This window comes from Haliotis rufescens, unplaced genomic scaffold, assembly GCF_023055435.1.
Source record: "Haliotis rufescens isolate VD_foot unplaced genomic scaffold, xgHalRufe1.0.p SCAF_1, whole genome shotgun sequence".
Lineage (NCBI taxonomy): Eukaryota > Metazoa > Mollusca > Gastropoda > Lepetellida > Haliotidae > Haliotis > Haliotis rufescens.
The window spans coordinates 56,624,768-56,649,551 of record NW_025963779.1 but is presented as its reverse complement, the minus strand read 5'-3'; the positions used below and the strand labels follow the sequence as shown (position 1 = coordinate 56,649,551).

Below are 24,784 nucleotides of genomic sequence, written 5' to 3'. Positions count from 1 at the left end.
CATGTCAGAATGTTGAGATCTGATTATTTCACGTGATGATACGCATTCGCCTGTGAGGGTAATATATTTCTGAGCGGGGGGATAAATCCCTTATACCCCGCTTCGAAGCAAAAACCATCACGTTGTTTCCGAGTTAATGAAAGTGACGTTAAAGAAAAGGTCCTGTATTTTATATATTTCCTTTACATCCCCCACGTAATCACTCCACCCCCACCGACACACCCCACCCCACCCCATCACACACACACACACACACACACACACACACACACACACACACACACATACTAAAGTTAACCTTAACTACTCAGTTATAATTAAGGTTAACTTAGGCGGAAGTTACGCCCATTGTGTTTGTTTGTTTGTTGTTTAACGCCACACTCAGCAATATTCTAGCTTAATGACGGCGGTCTGTAAATAATCGAGTCTGAACCAGACAATCCAGTGATTGATATCATGAGCATCGATTCACGCAATTAGGATACAATGACATGCATCCACCAAGTCAGCGAGCCTGACCACCCGATCATGTTAGTCGCCCCTTACAAGCATAGTCGCCTGTTACAGCAAGCATGGATTGCCGAAGACCTATTCTACCCCGGATGTTGACGCGTCTGATAATGCGTAAGTAAAGGAATCAATATTATATACAAGGGGTGGGGGTTTGGTTTGAACACTTATTCAGTTATATCACAGTGTGGCAGGTTGGCGTGGTGGATAAATCTCTTAATGACGCAGGTCTAGGACCTTTACAACTATGTAAAGCGCCAACGCCAGAGAATAACCGGTCTCGATCATCCGGCTAAAAGTTTCTTTTGGCACAATTAAAAAAGATCACTGAAAATCAGTGTGTTCGCAAAACCCAGAAGCATGGGACTGAAAAAATCCCAAACTTAATCAGAGCGAATCTGGGATTCAAACCCACGATCATAGGATTCTGGTAAGCCAAAGGGACGCAACTCTGCAAATAGCAGCGCCTTCGATGACTGGGCTAGTCCTGCCCCAAAAGTGTACATAATAGGATTAGTACGGTAATGTATCTTGAGCGCATATCTAGGTCACGGCAGTCATTAATACCTTATCGTTTTCCCCCAGGTCAGCGGTATTGACACACTTTGAATGTGCGAGGCATGTTTGTACACACCGTGGCTAGAAATAGCACTGCCTGCTTGAATGCCAGCTGTCCTTTCAGTCTTCTTTGATCTGTTCACAAAGTTCAGCCAGCGAGATCAGTCACACTCTCAGCACTAGTTTGCCTTACTTTATTTTACGATCAGGACATGTTTCCAAACGTACACTAAACTAATTCGAAAGTTATTGATACAAATAATGGTTATATTTTTGGCCGACATTATAACCTCCTAACTGATTAAGTGAGGTGAAATTGGGTTTAACGTCGCGTCCAAGATTATTGCACTTATATAGCGACGTGCATGCACGTGTGTGTGTGTGTGTGGCTGCTTGTACTAGTCGGGACTTATGCCGATTTATGGTGCTAGCTCACTGAGATACCATGCCGTAGTTTAACATGAATACCCCACTCAGACACAGGATTGTTTGTTTGTTGTTTAATGCCGCACACAGTTTTCCACTAATATGACAGCGGACTAGCCAATCCAATGATCGACATCTTGAGAGTCGATCTACGCAATTGGGACACAATGATCTACCTCAACCAAGTCAGCGATCCTGGCCATCCGATCCCGATCGCCTCTTACGACAAGCGTTGGTTGCTGAAGACCAAATATCTCCCTTCGTTAAGCCTTCTAGATAATAACGTGACTTCCCTCGTGTTTAAGACTTAACACCATGTTATTAAGCCATGATGGAATAATCTTTTCACGTTCCAAATTATTAATAGTCGAAGACATCAATAAGTCGTTCATTAGCACTGGCACGGAGTACTGAAGTACCCATTTAGGTATTCTGTATTTCATGTTATTCAAGGCTTATAACTTGACACCACTTGACAAGACGGATTGGGTGAGTGAGTGAGTTTGGTTTAACACTTTCTTGAATAATATTTCACTTACACCAGGGCGTGTCAACTTGATAAGGGTACGCCTGAAGTGATGCAGTCGTTTACCACTCTGTGAAACACCCGAGCATAGGTATGGTGCTGACAAACCCAGAAACTATAATCAGGTTGAACGAGGATTTGAACCCACTAACATAGGTTCCTAGCACGCCAAAGGGACGCAACTTTGCACACGTTTCCCCTAAGGCGAAATGTCTGTTTTAGATCAAGACAACACATACGTTAAGAGGGCCTACACACAATCATGTACTGACATGTCAGTAGAAGGCGAGTCGATACGTATTAGCATTTTCATCTCCATGGTGATCTGATAAACAAATGGATTTATCCATCAGCTTTGTTTGATGGTGATCATAAAGGTTCTAATTTCCAAAACCTTTCTAGGACTTATCTTCATCAAATACATATTAATGGCTGAATCCATCGACCTTACACACTGAATTCAATACGTGTTCGTCGGTTGAAGTGACAGGAGTGTTATAAGCGAAGAACTAACAGGACATGCCGTGTCTTTCCTCATCTTTTAAAATGATGGGTACCAATTATTAAAAATTGTTTTTTTCCGATGTTTGGCCTTCATGAGAGTACCTGCAGATGCCACAATAATTTTTTGGTAGACATTTTAGTCAAAATAGATATTCCATTCATGACATTTAGATATAGCAGCCGCGCCTGTCGTTTAACTGATTACAAGCCTGAAATAATTTTAAATTGAGAAAGATAAAACAAACAATGCTGCCATTGCGTCATTCACGACCATACGTGCCATTCCTGGACAAGACCCTAAATGGGGAGAATGATGACGAAATGCCACGACATACAAGGGGAACTAACCTGGTTTGAACTTCCGGTACCAGTGCAGCATTTCCTCCCAACCGCCTGGTTTCTCTTTCAGAAGAATGTCCTCAGGGGTGTAGCCTTTCTTGTTCTTCACGTCCATACTACCGCCACACCTGACAGAAGATACAGAATTTAAGCCATGATAAATGTGGGAACACTCACCTAATATCGTTTTGATTTTTTCGTCTAGTTCAATCTGACGCCCAAGTAAGGGTTCTACTACATGTATTTGTTATCAATTTGTTCCCAATATGATGTTGTGATATGGATGTAATGAAGTTAACTTTCAATGTCAAACCACATACGCCTTTTCCCACACTATTTTAGTCAGGACATAAATGCATATATGCTGCCAATGCATGAACATCTGTGGACTTCTGTACCCTATCCATTATTCTACTTCTAATATATACTCCCGGAAGTAAAATATGTCTTGTCCTTAGCACAATCACTATATCCCAAGGATGCTGAGAATGCAATAAGAGCTGCACACATTTACGATAATATCACAATAATGCCATGTCGTGTGAATTAAAACAAAGTTACGTGAACTTTAATGACAGTTGGATAGATGCAATCATTTTGCTAACACTCCAATAGTTTGAGTATTGGTACTAAATCGTCCCATAGTCTTCCTTGAAAGATTCCCCTCCCATAGTTAAACAAGAGCGGCCACCCTCCCATAGTATAGCATAGTATAATGAATATCACTTGAGGATTAGTTTGAGGCATTAACTTGATTGGAACTTTGTTTTAAGTAGGAGAAAGTCCGAAATCTCGCGATTATTTTCGCACGTAAAACTTGTTCTCAGCCTAACAGCCTCGAACAAGCTTCACGTGCGAAAATAAACGCGAGATTTCGGACATTCTCCTAAACGTAATTCGCTGTTAAAGTGCTCATTATTAATATTACTATCAATATTACTGTTATTATTATTGTTCCCCATTCCCTGTAGACCACACCCACCTGATGAGGGCCACCATTGCCCTGTATGCTCCCTTCTTTCTGACCACCTTGTGCAGGGCCGTATTTCCATCCGAGTCCTGTGCGTTCAGGTCAATGGGTTTACAGGCCAGCAGATACAACAGAGAGACCGTCTTCGGGTCCATGAACTTGTGAACGTGGTTGATGACGTGGTGCATGAACGTCTCTCCCGTCACGCCGTCACACACGTTCATGTCTCCCCCACCACGCACATAGTTAAGCATTTGGAGTACGATCTGGTCCAGGTCGTCATTTATGATGCTCTTGTACAACTTGGTCGTTTGAAGTGACATTGTTGATGATGAAATTAGAATCGAAATCAAATCACGAGTTGTTCGAGGTACACGACACGAGTGTTGCAGAAAATGAAACTTTTTCAGTTTTCACATCCACATAATGTATGAGACGTCCTTGAGATTCAGTTACACAGGAGATGACTCAGTCAGTGTCAGTGGTATAGTATTAGAGATTTCCCAACTCAGACAAATGTCACACAAGATCACTTGTCACTGGTTTTATATGCTGAATAACAACTTCCGGCGGGTACGTCAAGTCTGACCGGATGTTAATACAGAAAAAAACGTCGCCTTCACGTCACCCGACGTCGTTTTCGACGGAGCCTGTTCTTTGACCCAAGTTACAGTATGGACCAGGAACACTATAGTCTACTCTTGACACTATACTGTCTACTCTTGACACTATACTGTCTACTCTTGACACTATATTCTGTCTAGTCTGACAGTGAGGTTTATATAACAATGTCCGTGAAGACGTGGCTGTTTTCAAATGTGACGTCACATGTTGTAGTTGCTATCATATGTCGTAAACGGATGCCACGGGAAAATAATAGTCTCAAAGTCCTGATAGGAGTTGAGATTCAACTGCTGGATGATTACTAGCTCGCAAACCTCCCTGATTACAGTGTGAGGTTAATGGTAAATGTTACACCCGACGGTCTGCGTTAACAAAATGTCATATGTCACGCTTTGCACTCGTTGATGGCTGGAATAAACAAAAACACACGTGTTAAAGGTCGCAGGTTTACATACATAGCAAATACATGCGTGGTGAATGATTGGTCATTGGTATGCCGGAGCATGTCTGGTGTTCTGGTAGAAATAGTAAAGCTTCATGAGCTAGGTACACTTTGGTAACCTAGGGAAAAGCTACCCGAACACAAGCTTTATCCTCAAACCCCGTGCATGCGCATTGATACAGCACGGTCTCGTTCAGTTTGCTGCATATATTTAACCTCGGCGTCTATGTGTATCAGCAAACCAAATGAACCGATTGACGTTTGTGTGCTGGCTCTGAGACAGCTTCTATTAACAATTAGATAAGGATCGACTTTGGATTTCTTTTACAGACCGTAATACTCCTTTAAAGTGATTCGAGAATGAAAAAAATGGTTCTTATTTTAGTCATTCAAATAGCAAGACCGTGTGCCTTCATTTTATGTACTTGGTTGATGCATGTCATCGATCCAAATTGCGTGGATCGATGCTCATGATATTAATCACTGGATTGTCTGGTCCAGACTCCATTATTTACAGACAGCCGTCATATAGCTGGAATATTGCTGAGTGCGGCGTAAAACAACAAACCAACCAACCAACCAATCATTTTATGTATTGTTGTTGTTGTTGTTGTTGTTGTTGTTGTTGTTGTTGTTGTTGTTGTTATTATTATTATTTACACATTAAAATAGATAAATGCAGCGAAGAGGGTGTGGGTGACCTTGGCATAGTCAGGCTGGTAAAGCTCATCATCAGCTCAGGGCCCTTTTGGACCCAGAACTTTTTTGCATTACCCAGATTGTCAGAAAGGCTGTATAACCTGACAGCAAACCCTACTCTCCCAGTGTCAGACAACAGATTGGGAGGTAACCAACCTAAGGCACCTTCTGCATTACCCAGATTGTCAGAAAGGCTGTATAACCTGACAGCAAACCCTACCCTCCCAGTGTCAGACAACAGATTGGGAGGTAACCAACCTAAGGCACCGAGAACAATGACGAGTCGGACAACTTGGTACTTGAGATGCAAGCGCAACATTTCGAAAGCGAGGTCCGTATATTTGCCATGGTCAGGTTTGTTGGCTTGGATAGGTTTGAGGCTGTATTGGGGCCTATTTCAAAGATTCTTGTATTTATCATTTTCCATGACGCCCTCTACATATTGTGGGTCGTACCATGGATGGACCTCTGTGTCAAAACCACAAGCATGGCGAAGGCAGTAATCAGATCCTTTCGCTTAACATACTGTGTTTGTGCAAAAGCTGGGCATCCACTGACAATCTGTTGGACTGTCTCATTAAATTCATTGCATAATCTACATTTCATATTTACATTCTGATGCGAAATCACACCTTGACGGTTTCGAGTGGGAAGTGACTGGTCCTGAGCAGCAAACAGAAAACTTCCTGTTTCAGGCAAGCCGACTTCATCCAAGCGAAGGTCTCTGCGGGGTTGCTGACCTTCTGAACACACTGCTCATAAATTCGATGCAGTGGCCGTTCAGAAAGCCTCTCCTTGAAACACTGAGTCTGGGCCGATTTGATATGGCACTTCGCTTGGTTGACACTCATTTCTGTACCGTCCAGCAGTACAGAACCACCAACATAATCAACACTGACATTGAGATTATGTCCCACATCCTTGCCTCGTTTTAGAAAACTGTGGAAAGCCTTGTTTTCATAATAAGTCTTGACATGCTTCACAAGAGGATCATCTGACAAATGAATTATTATTATTATTGTTGTTGTTGTTGTTGTTGTTGTTGTTGTTGTTTTATCTATATCAAGTAACTTATCATTTTTCCTATACTTACTGTATAAATAATATAAAATACGAAAGTATTGTGAAGTCGACCTGCGACACCGGCCCAGGCGGACGCCTACTGGTTCAGAATGGTAGCTCACTTCTGTCTCGTTCCCACGCAGACCCACGTGAAGTTCAGATTAGCAAAATGTAAATACACGACTTTGTGAACGTGCCCTGCTGCAGAACACTTCCCTCTATCTCAGACACGAGGGTACACCGGATCCTAAACATTTATTTTGATGTAAAGTGGTTAAAAGCATTTGTAATGGCTGGGGTTTTTGTCAGTGGGTGGGTGGTACGGGGACCTTGTCTCGGTAGTTCGGTAGTGTTTCAGCGACATGAACATGTACGTTTTTATCACGGCGTGGGAGGAAACCCGGGAAACGAACAGATCGTACATGTTAACCACATGACACATGACCATGTGGCTGCTGATATGCCAATGATCATGATCGGGTTGAATCTAGGATGCAAACTCAAGATTAGCGGGTCCCGGAAGGGCTAAGGGACACAACTCCGCACAAGAAGTTGTCGCGCCTTGGGCTATTAGGCCACTGGGCCATGTGGCCACCATGACCCCACAAGCCCAGAATCATAATGAGGGATTAAATCTACGATCAAAGGTTTCTGGTCAGAGACACTGTAACATCATTATTAGATTTAGAGCCGGATTGTTAAAACGGAAGGTAAACGAAGGCTGATGGTTATAAGGAATAGAGTTATCACAAACTTGTAATAGAAGATGAATAACATTTTGTCTTAATCTTTAACTAGAATGTGACCTTAGCGAATATTATTGACAGAAAATTCATTGTCAATAACTAACCGTGCATAAATTTCAAATTCTATTCTCTGGAAATTGCGAAATATTGCTAATGATGCATAACATTTTGTTAATTCGTGTCCCAAAGCTATAAGAGACTGAAAATTATACATTTACCATGAAGTGTTAAAATTTCGTATATATATTTATGCAAATATCATGTTTATGGGCCACGAGCTTTCATGCCAAATAAACACGTGACTGGCACGGCTATGGGGCGCAACAACGCACAACTAACCACGGAAAATTACCACTTTACCCCACTCATTGTTGAGCTTTTTTTTTTAGTATTAGTAAGTATTGTGCACAACCACCGGTAGCTAAAGTGATGACGTAAATCCTGCAGGAAGCATGACCTCCAGTGTGGTGGCCTAGCTTTGGTTGCTAGTGGCTTATAGTCCGTGTTTTAAACGGTTGTAAATAATGAAATGATAAATTATGTTTGACAAATTTGCTTTTAAATATAGCATTATATTCATGACTAAATTGTATATATATAAACTTGTTCTCGTTGCTATATAGCTGAAATAATGCTGATGCGACGTTAAGTTTTAACACACTCACTCACTCTAATCACTCACGCGATAGGGACTATTCCTTGAAACCCTCTCCGAAATCTGTCTTAAAGAACAGCCCCCAGCGGAACAGCAAACAGTTAAATAAATACAAATTTTATGATCAGTCAATAAATGCCAACGTTATTTTCACAACGACACTAGTCATCAAACATAATGAGACTAACCCTAACAATATCCACTTTCCCCACTCAAAACATTCAACTTGAATATTCAATGGTTGAGAAGAATGATCATATATATGTCACATTTATTAGCTCCTTTAACACCGACGTAAACATTTATAAACTCGTATTTTAGGTTGTTTACGGGTCCTGGTTTTCTTTTCCGTCTATTTTGGTACAAAGAACTATAAGCGTCGCTTGACGGGCAATCTTGTCGCAACACGCACGTATAATTTTTTAAGAATAGTTATTATTCACTCTATCCTTTCCATTTCCTTAAACATGCTGAATCGACATAAAGCAATACTTGTCATGTCATCAATAAAGCATAAAACACAGAACAGGGTTCCCGGACTTTGAGAATAAACGCCAAAATACGTCGTGACATTTAACCCCCTTGAGTACATTTCGCAATACAGATAAGCCCCTCAACGACTGATAACAACTGCCTGTGACCTTGAAAGACAAATAAAGACATACGCAATATTGTCTTACTTCTCAGTTTGTAAGAAAACGCGTTGAAGACAATTATTTAAAACATAATAAGCAAATTACGATCACTTCTTAATACGCTTGCTGGCTTTCATAACTACCTTTCTTGGCCTGTGTTTGGGCCTCATGTGTCATTCCAATATTTAATCACATTGCCTCAGCGTGCCATTCTCATACAATTCATATTTTGTACTTTACATAACAGGGGTTAATTGGAGTCTGTGATAAAAGTAACCCGATCCCCACTCCTTATGTGGATATTCTATTAGTTTACATAATTGATAGGTCTTGTCGTACGATGCGACTAACGGGGTCGGGCGGTCAGGCTCGCCGTTTCGCTACTGCTAGTACTACTACTTGAACGTACAAACGTCGCAATACTGGATATTTGTTACAAATGAGTAACGAGTGATATTCATCTTCTATATATGGCAGACCTGTGAGGATCCGGGATAAAATAGGTTTACAGCAACCCATGCGTGCCGTAAAAGGCGATTAAGCTTGTCGTAAGAGGCGACTAACGGGATCAGGTGATCAGACTCGCTGACGTGGTTGATGCATGTCATATAGTATCCCGTTTGCGTAGATTGATGCTCATGATGTCACTCACTTGATTGTCTGCTCCGGACTCGATTAATTAAGAGCATCGTCATATAGCTGTAATATTGCTGAGTACGGCGTAAAACAACAAACAAACAACATATTCATATAACGTTTGTAGCAGAATGTAGAGGGAAATGCAGAGGGAAGCTGTGCTTATACCGGCATTCAGTAAGGTTATAATGTATGTCATTGACTTTATTATTAAGGACCGCCTCCGTGGTCTAATGGTAGAGTGTCCGCCCGAAGAGCGGAAGGTCCGGGGATCATACCAAAAGACGTTAAAAGGATTAAGGGGCTAAAACAAGGACTGGTCGGCTCGGAGTCAGTATACTGTGTCTGAGTGGGGTATTCATGTTAAACTGCGGTATGGTATCTCAGTGAGCTAGCACTATAAATCGGCATCAGTCCGGACTAGTACGAACAGCCACACAAACACGTACATGCACGTCGCTATATAAGTGCAATAATCTTGGACGCGACGTTAAACCCCATTTCACCTCACCTCACCTTTATTATTAAGGACACCATACTGGGTGTTATAATTATTGTTTTCATTGTTGTTTTGAAATTAAATTGAAAAAGCATATACAAATGGTTGATGGTGACTAAACATGAAACAGACAATAGACAGTTAGTCAATGGTGACGTATACTATACGGGTAGCATATGCGATATCACATGCATCATATCAATGTGTATCAAATGGCGGGTGATGTACACATGAAGTCCCAATGAACGACGTTTGTTTAGATGTTTAGTAGTAGCAATGAGTGAGGATGCTTATACGCCGTTTTAGCAATATTCCAGAAATATCATGGCGGGTACACCAGAAATGGGCTCCACACACTGCACCTATATGGGGAATCGAATCAGCATCTTCACCATCATCATTGCTATTATTATTATTACTTCAGTAACGGTAGTTGTATTTTATTCTTGTTGTTGTAGTACCTTCATTCTTATAGTTGTTGTTGTTGTTGTTGTTATTATTATTATTATTATTATTATTCGTTAGTTCGGATGGGAATGTTTATTGTTATTTTCATTATCGTAAACGCGCTTACGGCCCAAAGTCCCCATGGATACAATCGATTGTTTGGTCACTTAACAACCACTATCCGTTTGAGGATCGACCTTGCACACGCGACCATCACTGCACATCGTCTCTTATTACATACGGGTCATGGCAGGTTTAGGTTTAGCCTCAGTTACAAATATCGGAGACTCCTTTCAAAGGTCACGACCACATCGAGTGCTATCCTTCCTGGTGTGACACACATTTCCAATCCGGCTGCTAACAATATCAACTTGGAGATTAACAACTTTCACTTTAATAATAAATAAGTCACGACAGATCGGTAGCTACAGTGTGACAATGATGTGCGGTAGGCAGCCAACCCGATTGAAAACAACAGAGGTTGAAAAGCTTATCTTCCAATATGTGCCTTGTTAATGTTAGCAAACTGGAGACAGACCCACTCGAGCGCGAGAAATAGCTTTACGCGTAATTCAGTTTCAATCGATAAATTGACACCATTAAATACCCTTGACTTTACAACACTACCGATACGTACACACAAATATTGTGCAATTTATATAATGACGAGAACATGAACTTTGACATACAACCATGCATAGACTCACACAGTACATGGTCGTTTTAGTGAGTACCATACGCTTGTTTGTAGAGTGTGTATACCAGAAGTTATGTAACGTACACAAGGATGTGTTTGATGCGGTATCGGGTTTGGTGTAAAGGGATGGTTGTGGACCTATCACACAAACAGTCGCACAACATGGCAGTCGCTGTGGCTAGCAACAAGAACGATATCTATAGTCTTGTGTGATCACATTGTCCTATCATAACACACTATAGTACCGTCCCACACACAACCAGCACGATTTGTTGTCATACGCCATAACAACGCAAACCGAGAGCTCGGATACAAGTTGACCCGACATTACGTAAATCATGCTCTGGTTCTAATTTCACTGCCGGTTTGTATAATCTTGCTACACCTACCTGATTCTGTGTGCCGACAGCCATTGACGTGAGTCAGCAATCCAATCACCCGATCAATAACAGTAACAGTACAGTGGGTACGGAGAAGACTGTACGGAGAACGCTACACACTGTAGGTCCGAGCTTGTGTACGAGCGACGACGAACTGACCCGGTTGAGCTAGACGGAAACAGATTATCTATTGGTTGTGGAATACCGCTCTGGCTAGGGCGTTTGTGTTTGTATAGTCACAGTCTGGGGTCGGTCACGTGCTGGTGTGTAGGTTTGTTACAGACGCCGACGTTTGATCTAGAACTTTGGCTAGAAGGGATATATTGGTATGAAATTAGTTTTAAAGAAGTCCATTAAAGATCCGGTTCTTCCAGATTTTTGTACAAAAGTAGGTCAACATATTCACTTTTAAAGAACCACAGCCAATTAATATTAATACATTGACATACGTGTGTATGCGCAAACTGTCCGATGTCTATGGGTCGAATAGGTGTTCATGAAACATATCGACCTTGCCCTTTGACGGGAGATCGATTTGATCACGGAGACGGGCAGTGTTCGATGATAAATGGGAATTCATTCAACATATCTTTTCAGAATAATCCATTTACACCGAGAAGAAAGGCGCAAGGACGCAATCGGTCCACCTCACTGCACATTTTGGTTTTAACATAAGTCGACAGAGTATTTTGTGACGGCCCGGTTAAACATTATGAAGGTGGTTGGTATGAATGTCCCTTGTTAGAAGGGCATATGACTATCTGTTTAAGTTTTGCTGTGAAAAAGCATGTCATTTATTTGATCATTGTACACATATTCTGCCATGGTTAAAGGTAACACAGACATAGTACGGTGATCACAAACTTAAAAGCGCAATAATAATAATAATAATAATAAATTGAAAACATCTCAACAGCATAAACACGCTGCTCCAACATTGGTTTGTGTTTGCAAGTACGCACAAATCATGCAGATATATCTTTGTGAAAGTAAGTTATGCATTTCTTAGTTATTCACATGAACAGTTCTGTTTTTAAAAAGCCATTTCAAATAGTTCACACCCAGTCTCTGCTAGGCATTTAGAAGTGTGAAGAACATGAATACATGACACTTTCTTTTTTCTTTGTCACGACGTTTCAGAGCTACTTCTTGGCCCTTATCAGGTGAATGCCCAGTTTTATTTTCTGAGGAAACACCTTGGGCTTCAAAGTGACACACAAATATTGAAATACAGAAACCGAACCCGATTATCTCATCACACACACACACACACACACACACACACACACACACACACACACACACACACACACACACACACACACAGACACACACACAGACACACACACACAAACACACAGACACACACACAGACAAACACACACACACACAAACACACACAAACACACACACACACAAACACACACACACAAACACAAACACACACAGACACAAACACACACACACACACACACACACAAACACACACACACACACACAAACACAAACACACACAAACACACACACACAGACACACACACACAGACACACACACACACACGCACACACACGCACACACACACACACACACACACACACGCTGTACATGACTTGTAAACATATATATGAAACATAAATGAGATTTATTCATAAGGAAATATGAGATCATCCTAGTTTTGTGGAGATTAAAATTAGTTTACAAATTGTTTATTTAAAACGCAATTTGTAAATGTCTCTTTTGTGAAATGGCACACAAATTGTCCGGTGTAGTTACAGTGTACCTAACGAATGTCCTATACATGTACAAACCTGCAACTAATACATTCAGCACATCCCCTCATGCAAATGTATAGTGAGCTTTATATATAATGCAAGTTGTAAATGTCATTCTTTGTGAAGATTACAAAAAAATAACCATTCGCCCTCATTTTGTTCCTAGTTTTGTCAGCACCACACCCGTAATCCTCTCAAGCCAAGTTGACTGGCCTTGATAAAACCGAAATGTTATTTAAATCCGCGTTAAACCAAAGTAACCAACTCAAATCTAACTACAACCAACAAACACTGTGTTACTAGTTTCCCGATATTTCTAAGGATTAAACAGTTGACATTATACTGTAAACTATAACCGTTGTTTACTATATTTGTAGATACAAATCCATATTTAGTATATAACTCATCATGTTCGCTTTCACTCAATAGGATTAAAAATGTATTCCGTTTTAATAAAACCGTTAATCTGACAAACTGGGCATGCCCTGAAGACTGAAATAGCTCGTTAGTTGTCTCAGCGGACGCTCCGTTGGATGCAGGCCCCGCCGAGCTTATTTACAAACACGACACCCCACGACGCTGTAGGATTCAAATAGTCAATTTATATTCTAATAAAACATTTTTACAAAAAAAACTTCCTATATTTAACTAAATTCCAAATTCATGCTGAGTAGGTCTCAGTGATGAATAAGACGCGTATTGGTATTTGCTTATAGAATAGCACAATTGCTGAAAGTCATAAATTCTTTCATATAAGATATGTTCACAGCTGAAGGTTATGTTCAAATTTTCTAATATTTTAAGCTTCTTTACATTTCTGAGCTCTTAACAATATAAATTGAAATTAGTTTGAATCATCAGTCAGTAAATCACGACGAAAGCTGAGTAGTCAAATGATTGGTTGGTTGGTTTGTTGTTTAACGCCGCACTCAGCAATATTCCAGCTATATGACGGCGGTCTGTAAATAATCGAGTCTGAACCAGACAATCCAGTGATTAATATCATGAGCATCGATCCACGCAATTGGGATTGATGACATGTATCAACCAAGTCAGCGAGCCTGACCACCCGATCCCGTTAGTCGCCTTTTACGACAAGCATAGTCACCCTTTACGGCAAGCATGGGTTGCTGAAGAACTATTCTACCCCGGAATCTTCACAGGTCAGTAGTCAAATGAAATTATATTATATATCGTTCAGCTTCGTTAGTGTGTTCCAAGTGGGATTTCTGTGGTAAATTGGTACCGGTCACGATTTCGTGCATATCGTGGGTCGTTATCATGTGCTGTAGACCGACATAAATGCTTTTATGACAAAAGCCATTATATTGTTGACTATTTTTGTTTTTCAATATTCACAACTACCATCCAGTCACATGTATTTTGTATTTTACTTAAAAGATACCAGTAAGGGAATTTTTATTGAGTAAAAAGACCCATTTCTTTTAACTTCTGGAAAATAATCTAATTATGTGTAAGTCTGTGAACAAGATGACCAATTCTATCCCACATCTTCACGGGCGTATCAGGTCAGAGAGGAGACAGGTTATCCTATAGTGATGATCCGTTGTAACAATATCGTGATATAGTTACAAAAGAAAGTATACCGAGTTTGTTTGTTGTTAAATTTGATTATTTCTATTTAATCATCATTAATTCCTGCAACAGTTTGTAAAAAGTACTTAGAAATGGTGTAATATTTTGCGATAAAGGCAGAATTATCGATTTTCAAAGATAAGATGTCTAAGATACCAATCAGCTGTTGCGTATTATGCGGAAAAAATAATTAACTTTTAACATTTTGAATTAAATTATATTTGTTTAAATTGAGTGCTGATTAAGCGCAAGTACAGTTCATTTTTTATATATAACGTTGACAGGCAATCAAACAAGTCTCCGAGCCTGATCACCGTTCTATAAAATCACCTCGTGGGACATTTAAAATATTTTAAGGTCGGAATAATAATCTTACCAAATATTATTTTGTGTAATTTGTATTAAGGTTCAGCATGTTATATGTTTCTGTTTTTTTCTTTCTCATTTTCCACATGAGATGGGTGGATGATGGAAATAAATCTTTATATAAATAATATATTTATTATTTAAATTATTCTTACGAAAATCTGTTCACAACGCATACATTGTGGTTTATTGTTAATTATTAAATGAATATGAAACCGCATACCTGCTGATTTCCATGCAAACATAATATTCTAAAATTGGATAGTTGTTATTTATAAATTTTAATCTCAGCAATTTCAGTCCTAAAATAACACATCACAACATTCTACTTAAAACACCCAGTGTCATGTGGTTACATCGTGCTGGGTTTGTCAAACAGTGAACCCAGTTAACATGCTGGGGAGATTTATATATAGAGCCTCTTGTTTCTTACCATTAGCAAGAAATATAGTATTCTAACACTTAAGCCTATATTTAGCATCTTAAACGCGGACTCGTTTTAACTGATCAATGCTTCTTTAATTCGTCTCGCCGCAGAAGCCGAACACACCCACACCCAACGCTGATAAGCTATATAACGGTATTCCTTTCCAAGACATACATAATTTGCAAGATAGAAAGTATGCCAGTTGTATTGAAACACTATTTAATCCCAAAATGCTTTTATAGTTTTTATTTGAATAATTAAACATGTATGACAAAATCATTTAAACATTTGATACCAGTTCCACTAAAAAAACAATCTAAATCACAGGCAAAATCTGCTAATGTTTAACCATCCTAAGTGATAAATAACAGAGTATGTAGGTGTATGATTCTCGTTTCGTATATCATTACTAGTTCTTAATTAACTCAGCAGTGAGCATGTTATCCGAGATATAGATGTACAAACAAGAAGTAAGTACAATCATACATACCTCGGAGCCACGGAAGTTATCGAGTGTTTCCGAATTTGAACTGGCCTCGGCAAAGCAGTGAGCTTTTATCGTGTGAAAATGAGTCATTGCGAATAAAGACACCGTTGCATTATGGGTACTGTTGTGCAATAACTATTCTGAATTGTTAATATTTTCAAGGTTAATAACAGGTTTTGTGCAAGTCACACTGTAAAGTTGGTCACAAATGGATGATTTGCAAATTCTCAGTGAATATTTCTTCCGTATGAAACACCCCACAGTGTTAAAGTTCTTAGGAAGGATCTAGAGTCTCCTCTGGAATATTTACTGACATTGTACGTCGGTTATGTTGTATGAAACATTAATTCAAGGCTCTGATACTGTACACGAGGGAAATAGATCAGAGTACAGAGTTACACAAATACATGTATATCATAATTAGCATGCATATTGTCAGCTCTCTGATGTAAAGCTACTTTGAACTTTCACATAGCCTTTTCAAAGTGGGGGCACGGGTGGCCCAGTCGTCTGAGGCGCCGCGTTTCGCTGTGCAGAGTTGCGTCCCCTGGGCACGCCAGAAACCTATGATTGTGGGTTCGAATCCCGGTTCTCCCCGATTATGTTTCTAAGTTTGTCAGCAACATACTCGTGCTCGTGGGTTTCACCGAAGTGGTGAACGTCTGAGACCTGCATCACTTCGGGCTTTCCTCCCACATTAAGCTGACACGCTGTGATATAACTGGAATACTACTGTTCAAAGCGACGTTTAACCCAACTCACTCACCTTTTCAAAGTTTGAAATAATTTTCACCAACGAAATAAGGATTTGCATGATGTGTGGAACTTTAGAGACTTACTATATGCATGGCTAAAGAAACATACACTTGAATATTGGATGACATCGAAATGTCACGAGATTGAAAACACCCGCAGAAGCCCTCGCAAAGGTTAGGTATGATACCCGTATGAAATACATCACCATCGATTAAGCATTTCTCGTTTGTTTCATATTTTGCCACCATTAAACATAGGTATATACTTTCTTATATCAGTATATTTGTTACTGACGTATGTCAATAGGGACGGGAACAATCATGAACTCTCTGCTTGACTAATTCTGATTAATACATTGTTATTTCTGAAAAATATAGCACATGAATTTCATACTATACTATGTTAAAAAGGGATTGGACATAGGAACCACAACTACCACAGTATTAAATGATCCATACATGTGATAAAATAGATAATGTGATAAAATAGATTAAATAATGTATGTTAATTATCATGAGAATAAAGATTGCGGGATGCCTTGTTTAAACAGTGTCATTTGGTAAGATATCATAAGTAATGCCGTGGCCAATATACGTATATCAAAATGGGCGTGGAGATGATGATACGATATAAACCATCATATATATTAGTAATTTATTATACATCCAGTGATGAAATATTTCATTAATCTGCACATATGAAATCGATATTTCATTCGAGGGAAATAACACTTTATGACGGTACTACTTTGAATATGCCTCAATTACACTAAGATTTTCATGGAAATCATTCATATTGAAATCTATAAGACCATAATTAATACAAATATATTCATTTTTTTCTCTTTTCGAGACCTGAAAAATCGACACGTGGCTCACCACTCCTGAAAATATCGGCTCGGTGAAATAAACCAGTTATTTTATACGAAAAAAATATAGCAGAAATAGAATACCCAACAACGCACCTTACAACGTCCACTTCTCTTTGACTGCACCCTTGCCAACAAATCGCACCCCTAACGATGATAAACAGAATTTTCAAGAAGAATAAATAAATGCAGGCATGTGTAAAGTTTAGCGTAGTAACAGTAGAATACAACTGAGCCCGATCAAAAAGTGCTGATATCACCACCTTTACGACATAGGCATCTAGAAAGTTTGTATTTCACAATGGGAAATGTTTGGGTCACGTGACACAGCGTGTGGGAGGGGGACATGATACTGCGGTTTCTTAATTGCGTCGAGCTATATATAGCAGTGCTGAGTACCCAGGTCATCAGTTGTGTCACAGGTCCCGTACTGTACACAACCCTCCGCGCCTACCAAGCTCGGTTCGCTCACCAGCTTAAACTGCACGGCTGTCAATCACCCAGGCCCCTGGGACTGACAAATATGAACTTGGAAATGGAGATGGCGGACTTATGTCCAGAAATTACAATTGTTGAGAGTTGTGGAAGAAACTCAAACTCCAGGCCAAACACAGTCAACAATATTCTATACGAATATACAAAACTATCGGACCAAGGGCAACAGGTGGAGCTGTGTTGGATCCCCTCTCACATAGATATTCATGGAAATGAAAAAGCAGACTCACTGGCGAAGCTAGCTCTAGACAAAGCGGATATACAGCCTATTCCCTTTAGTAAACTAGAGATAAAAAGCAAAATCAAAGCCTCCATAGCAAAAAGATGGCAAACCCAATGGGACGCAAGTAAGATCGGCAGATGGCTATACAAAATTCAACCCAAGGTCCAACAAAAGCCAAACTCATACTCAAATGAAAGGAAAATTGAAACTGCTATCTCACGCCTCAGACTTGGTCACAAAAAGCACTATGACAAGGTTTGTTCATCTTGCAATCAGGCTGAAACCATTGACCACCTGTTACTAGAATGTCAAGACCATGCCCCGGCCCGGGCTAGGTTAAAACAAGAATTGCAGTTAGATCCGCTATCTGTCATAGATCTCCTAAAGCCAAGAGATGCAATAGCGAAGGCCAAACTAACTCTATTTCTGAGAGATGGACAGCTGCTCGAACGTATATAAACAGAGCAGCCAAGGATAAAAATGAAATCATATCAATATAAGAAAATAGAAATCATATCAATGCAAAAACAGAAATTATGTGAACACCGAACTCACAATAGATATGTGAACCCTTCTCACACACAGGAGTCCCAAAGAGGGACAGGTCAGCCGAAATTGCCTAGGCAGAAGGCGACCTCTTAAACACCTAATGCAACAACAACAACAACACCCAGGTCATCAGTTGTGTCACAGGTCCCGTACTGTACACAACCCTCCGCGCCTACCAAGCTCGGTTCGCTCACCAGCTTAAACTGCACGGCTGTCAATCACCCAGGCCCCTGGGACTGACAAATATGAACTTGGAAATGGAGATGGCGGACTTATGTCCAGAAATTACAATTGTTGAGAGTTCGCCCAACTCTCAAGAGAACCAGCCCAGTTCTCGAAAGGGTCAGCCCAACCCAAATGAAGGGAATCCCTTCACTCTGGTCACGAGAAAAACTGCCAAAAAAACAGCCAACTTGACTTATAGTCAAGCCGCGCTAAATGTCCCTGACCGTTTTCAGGATAGATTCACGTTCTCAGGAACTAAAAACAAAGAAAATATTGATTATAGTGCCCTATGGGCTCAAGGCATGCTTAAACGCAAACAGCCTCAATCTAGCCCACCTAAGGCTAAAATGGTACAGAAACGACAAAAAATGGTCTCATCAGAATCAAAGACACAACAAAATAGAAGACCACAAACCAAATGGGAAAAAGTAGTCTTTAGCGCAGACTTCTCCCAAGATCTTAATAAGATCCTAACAGCTCAAGATATTGCCAAAGAGCTGAAGCACAAAAATATTATTCGAATAAATAAGTGTGGAAGAGGGTATGTTGTTGTCGGGGACAACCTCACAGAGTCAATTGATATGCCCAAAAGCATAAACAGGATCAAACTAAAATGGGATACCCCAAAGTGGCTTAGCAATGTCAGATGTGCGGTACATCTAGACAAAAAAATTAATGACGACGAGCTTTATCAAATTGTCTGTCAAGCCCAAAAGAAAGTCACTCAACCTACAATCCTGTCGGCATTCAGGATCAAATCAATGGGCACAAACAACACACGAGTAGTAATACTCACATTACTTGGACAGTCAGTCCCCGGCCACCTTAATCTAGGTGGCAAGGACATAGAAACCATGCCATACAGGAAAAGGCCAACCCAGTGCACAAACTGTATGCTCTATGGACATACAAAAACATCATGTAACCAGCCACCCAAGTGCAAAAACTGTTCCCGAGTTTCTTGCAAAGAAAACTGCAACACATGGTGCACAAACTGCAGGAAAGAGGGTCACTCATCCTTGGCGCCGAAATGTCCTAAACGCTTGCTCATCAGCAAACGTATAAATAAAATACCTACTCAGCAATCTGAATCCAAATCTATTCAACCCACTGAGGTCGAAAAAACCCAAGCGACTACTGATCACTCTACTGAGCAAACAATGGAATCTGTGAGCACTGAGCAAACAATCGAAACTGTGAGCACTGATCCGCCTACTCACAGGCACAAAGCCACTGCAAAACGCAAGGGAAAAAAGACCCAAGCTTCCCAATCAAACCCCATGCCTTCTAATCCTCAAACTGAGGAACACAGCAAACGAATCAGTCAGGCAAAGAAAACACCAGCTCATGGTACACAAAAGGCTCAGAACACAAACAAAGTTGTAGAGTTCATTGCCACGGCATTGATCCAAATTACAAGCAGAAAAATGAGTGTCAAAGCCAAAGCCACCTGCATCCTCAAACTGGCTTCCAAAATAATGAAATACAAAGGAACAAAGAAACAGTTCCTAAATAGGGTATGCCCTAAAACTCAATAAGCGCTCATCTATAAATTATCATGGACTTGCTTTTACTACAGTGGAACGCAAATGGCCTTAAGAGCCACGGCAATGAACTGACTGCACTCGTCAAAAAAAAGGTGATCAAGCCTCATGTCATTCTAATACAGGAGACTAAACTCAGTGAAAAAGCCAAATTCACACTACCTGGGTATACCCAATATAGAAAAGACAGAAAAAGACTTATGCCAGGCAATAAGGGAGGAGGACTAATCACCCTTGTCCACGACAGCTGTACCTCCAAAAAAATTGAAGCAAATGTAGGGAACCTTGAAACCCAAGTAATCTCCCTAAAACTGGCAAATGGCAACGAATTACGCATAGCTAACATATATCACAGGGTTACCCATGAAACGAACATGGAAGAGCTAACAAGACTAGCTCAAATAGTAGGCAAAAATGGGATAATCCTTGGTGACTTTAATGCCCACAGCCCTCTTTGGGAAGACAGGAATGATTCATGCAAATATGGCAAAATGGTAGAGAAATGGGTTGAGGACGACAATCTCATAACTCTGAACAACGGCAGTCACACGCGTTATGACCAAGTCCACAACACGTGGAGTTCAATTGATCTCACAATTGCCACCAAAAACCTCGCCTCACATTGCCAATGGCAAGTCCACGACGACACTTGGGGAAGCGATCACCTTCCTATACTCACCTACATAGGTAGCCCACCACAATTAGAGGAACAGCCCAATCCTCAGCCCACATGGGACTATGCAAAGGCTGACTGGCCTAAATTCAGGAAGGAATGTGTATCATTCAAGTCCTCAGAAATTGCCTCGGATGATCCTGATCTTTTTTGCCAAAATCTCACCTCAGCAATTATTGCCGCAGCTGAAAAATCAATTCCAAAAAAAGACCACAAAACTGGCAAAACGCCGGTACCATGGTGGAACAGGGAAATAGCAAAAGCTAGGAGAGTGAGAAAGAAAGCCCTAAATAGGTCAAAAAGGGATAAATCAGCCTTTGCCCAAGTCCGAGCAGCCAGGACGAAAGTAAGACAACTCATAGACGATTCTAAAAAAGAGTCATGGCAGACCTTCTGCAAATCCCTTAATGAGAAAACAAATGCTAAAACAGTCTGGAGCAAAATACACGCAATCAGGGGTAAGCGTAAACCCACAAAAATTCCCAAGTTAGCCAACGCCCATACAGTCAAAGAAAAGGCCAACATTCTAGCTGAGCACTTCTCATCTGTCAGCAGCAACACAAATTGCAGCGAAGAATTCAAACAGGCAAAAATGCTTATGCCTAAGATCTCAAAACGGCCGCAAAGCAAGCATCTGGTATACAATATACCATTTACTGTGACAGAGTTTGATGATGCGATACAACATAGAAAAGGCACAGCACCTGGTCTTGACACAACCAGCTACGAGATATTGAAAAACCTACCTGATCAAACCAAAGGCTTACTCACTGAGTTGTATAACACGATATGGTCCAAAGGAGAAGTCCCAAAAGCATGGAAACATGCTGCGGTTATCCCGCTGCTAAAGCAAGGGAAAGACGAAGCCCTACCAAACTCTTATCGACCGATCTCACTCACCTCAAACATGTGCAAAGCCATGGAAGCCATGGTTACAAAAAGGCTCATGCATCATCTTGAAACTGGCAACCACATAAAACCTGACCAAAGTGGCTTCAGGAAGGGACACTCGTGTCTAGATCATATTCTAAGACTGGAAAATGAAATAAAAAAAGCCCAATTAAACAGACAATACCTAGCCGCAGTATTTCTGGACTTCAGCAAAGCCTTCGACATGGTATGGCATGACGGACTCCTCTCAAAACTATCACAAAATGGAGTTGAAGGGAACATGGCAAACTTCATAGACAGCTTCCTGCAAGACAGGTCGCTTTCAGTTAAAATAGGGAACAATCGATCGGATCCTATGGCACTGGACAATGGCACGCCACAAGGCAGCATTATAAGCCCAACCCTGTTTAATATCATGATCAATGATCTTTTTGACCATGTCAACTCTCCTACCCAAACTTCTAAGTTCGCTGATGACGGAGCAATATGGGTAAAGCACAGAGATATCTCACAAATCAGAAAAAAACTCCAGTCAGCCCTGGACGGAGTAGATCAATGGTGCAATAAATGGGGATTCACCCTTTCAAGTGAAAAAACTGTTGGAGTTCTATTCAAACGCCGGGGGAAAGATGCTATGATACCCCGTGTCTCCATAAAAGGCAAACCTATCAAATTCGAAAAATCTGCAATATTTCTTGGAGTTATCCTTGATCAACACCTCACTTGGCGCAAGCATATCGAATATGTGGAAAACAGATGTCAAAAAGACCTGAACGTATTACGGGCAATTTCAGGCACATCTTGGGGCACATCGAGGGACACTCAGCTGGACCTCTACAAAGCTCTTATCAGATCAAAAATTGACTATGGTTGTGAGGCTTTTCACTCAGCATCAAATACTGTCTTGAGGCGACTAGACAGAATACAATACAAAGCCCTAATACTGGCCACAGGCGCAGCGACAGGCACCTCACTAGAAGCACTACAAGTAGAAACGGGAGAACTCCCATTGAAACTAAGACGAGAGCAGGAAATATTATCGTTCTGGGGACGAACATCAAACCCTTTGGTTAAAAAGATATGGCAAGACAAAAACGCTCGAGATGAGGCCCTAGCTCGAAAAAATCCCTCACTAAAGCCATCTGGGATATTAGTACGTGAACTCATTCGAAGTCACAATTGCGATGACATTCAGCCTCCAGAAAGTCACTACAAAGGGTTACACCCTCCCTGGACTTTACAAACTCCCAAAGTTGACACTGCTTTAACATCAGAAGTCACTAAAAGAGAAAACCCAACCCTACTACGTTCAGTAGCTATCACTAAAATTCAAACTACCTGGGACAGCTGGGCCCATATATACACTGATGGATCCAAGAATCCTATCAACAACAGTGCTGGTTACGGGATCCATATCCACAGCTCCAAACCCCAAGCACATTCAGTTCGCTTGCCCGATGGTCAGTCAGTATTCACGGCTGAATTGGAGGCAATTCATCATGCACTCAAACTCATACCGGAACTCCCGGAAGCAAAGGCAGTCGTCCTATCAGACTCGCTAAGTGCACTTCAGGCCATCAGTGGAAGAAACTCAAACTCCAGGCCAAACACAGTCAACAATATTCTATACGAATATACAAAACTATCGGACCAAGGGCAACAGGTGGAGCTGTGTTGGATCCCCTCTCACATAGATATTCATGGAAATGAAAAAGCAGACTCACTGGCGAAGCTAGCTCTAGACAAAGCGGATATACAGCCTATTCCCTTTAGTAAACTAGAGATAAAAAGCAAAATCAAAGCCTCCATAGCAAAAAGATGGCAAACCCAATGGGACGCAAGTAAGATCGGCAGATGGCTATACAAAATTCAACCCAAGGTCCAGCAAAAGCCAAACTCATACTCAAATGAAAGGAAAATTGAAACTGCTATCTCACGCCTCAGACTTGGTCACAAAAAGCACTATGACAAGGTTTGTTCATCTTGCAATCAGGCTGAAACCATTGACCACCTGTTACTAGAATGTCAAGACCATGCCCCGGCCCGGGCTAGGTTAAAACAAGAATTGCAGTTAGATCCGCTATCTGTCATAGATCTCCTAAAGCCAAGAGATGCAATAGCGAAGGCCAAACTAACTCTATTTCTGAGAGATGGACAGCTGCTCGAACGTATATAAACAGAGCAGCCAAGGATAAAAATGAAATCATATCAATATAAGAAAATAGAAATCATATCAATGCAAAAACAGAAATTATGTGAACACCGAACTCACAATAGATATGTGAACCCTTCTCACACACAGGAGTCCCAAAGAGGGACAGGTCAGCCGAAATTGCCTAGGCAGAAGGCGACCTCTTAAACACCTAATGCAACAACAACACACCCAGGTCATGCGGACCCGGGTAGGGGTTGAGGCTGCTGAGGGCATGTCGCGCACTACTTGTGTGAGTGAGTGAGTTGGGTTAAAGGCCGTGTTTGGTTTAAGGTCGTGTTTCAGTTAGACCATGGCGTGTCAGCTTCACGTGGGAGAGAGTCTCAGGCGTGTACCACTTTTGT

General features: G+C 40.8%; 1 protein-coding gene across 1 annotated transcript in view; it reads right to left on the bottom strand.

Annotated features, from left to right (window-relative positions):
* The window catches only part of LOC124131521, a 29,121-nt gene extending 13,098 nt beyond the window's left edge, over positions 1-16,023 (bottom strand). Inside the window, exons 1-4 of the mRNA XM_046494816.2 lie at positions 16,008-16,023; positions 11,365-11,523; positions 3,846-4,865; positions 2,873-2,991 (exon numbers count right to left, since the gene is read on the bottom strand). Of these exons, the coding sequence (XP_046350772.2) occupies positions 2,873-2,991; positions 3,846-4,156 (430 nt within the window). The 5' untranslated portion in view covers positions 4,157-4,865; positions 11,365-11,523; positions 16,008-16,023. The remainder of the gene's footprint in view (positions 1-2,872; positions 2,992-3,845; positions 4,866-11,364; positions 11,524-16,007) is intronic.
* Between the last annotated feature and the right edge of the window lie 8,761 nt (positions 16,024-24,784).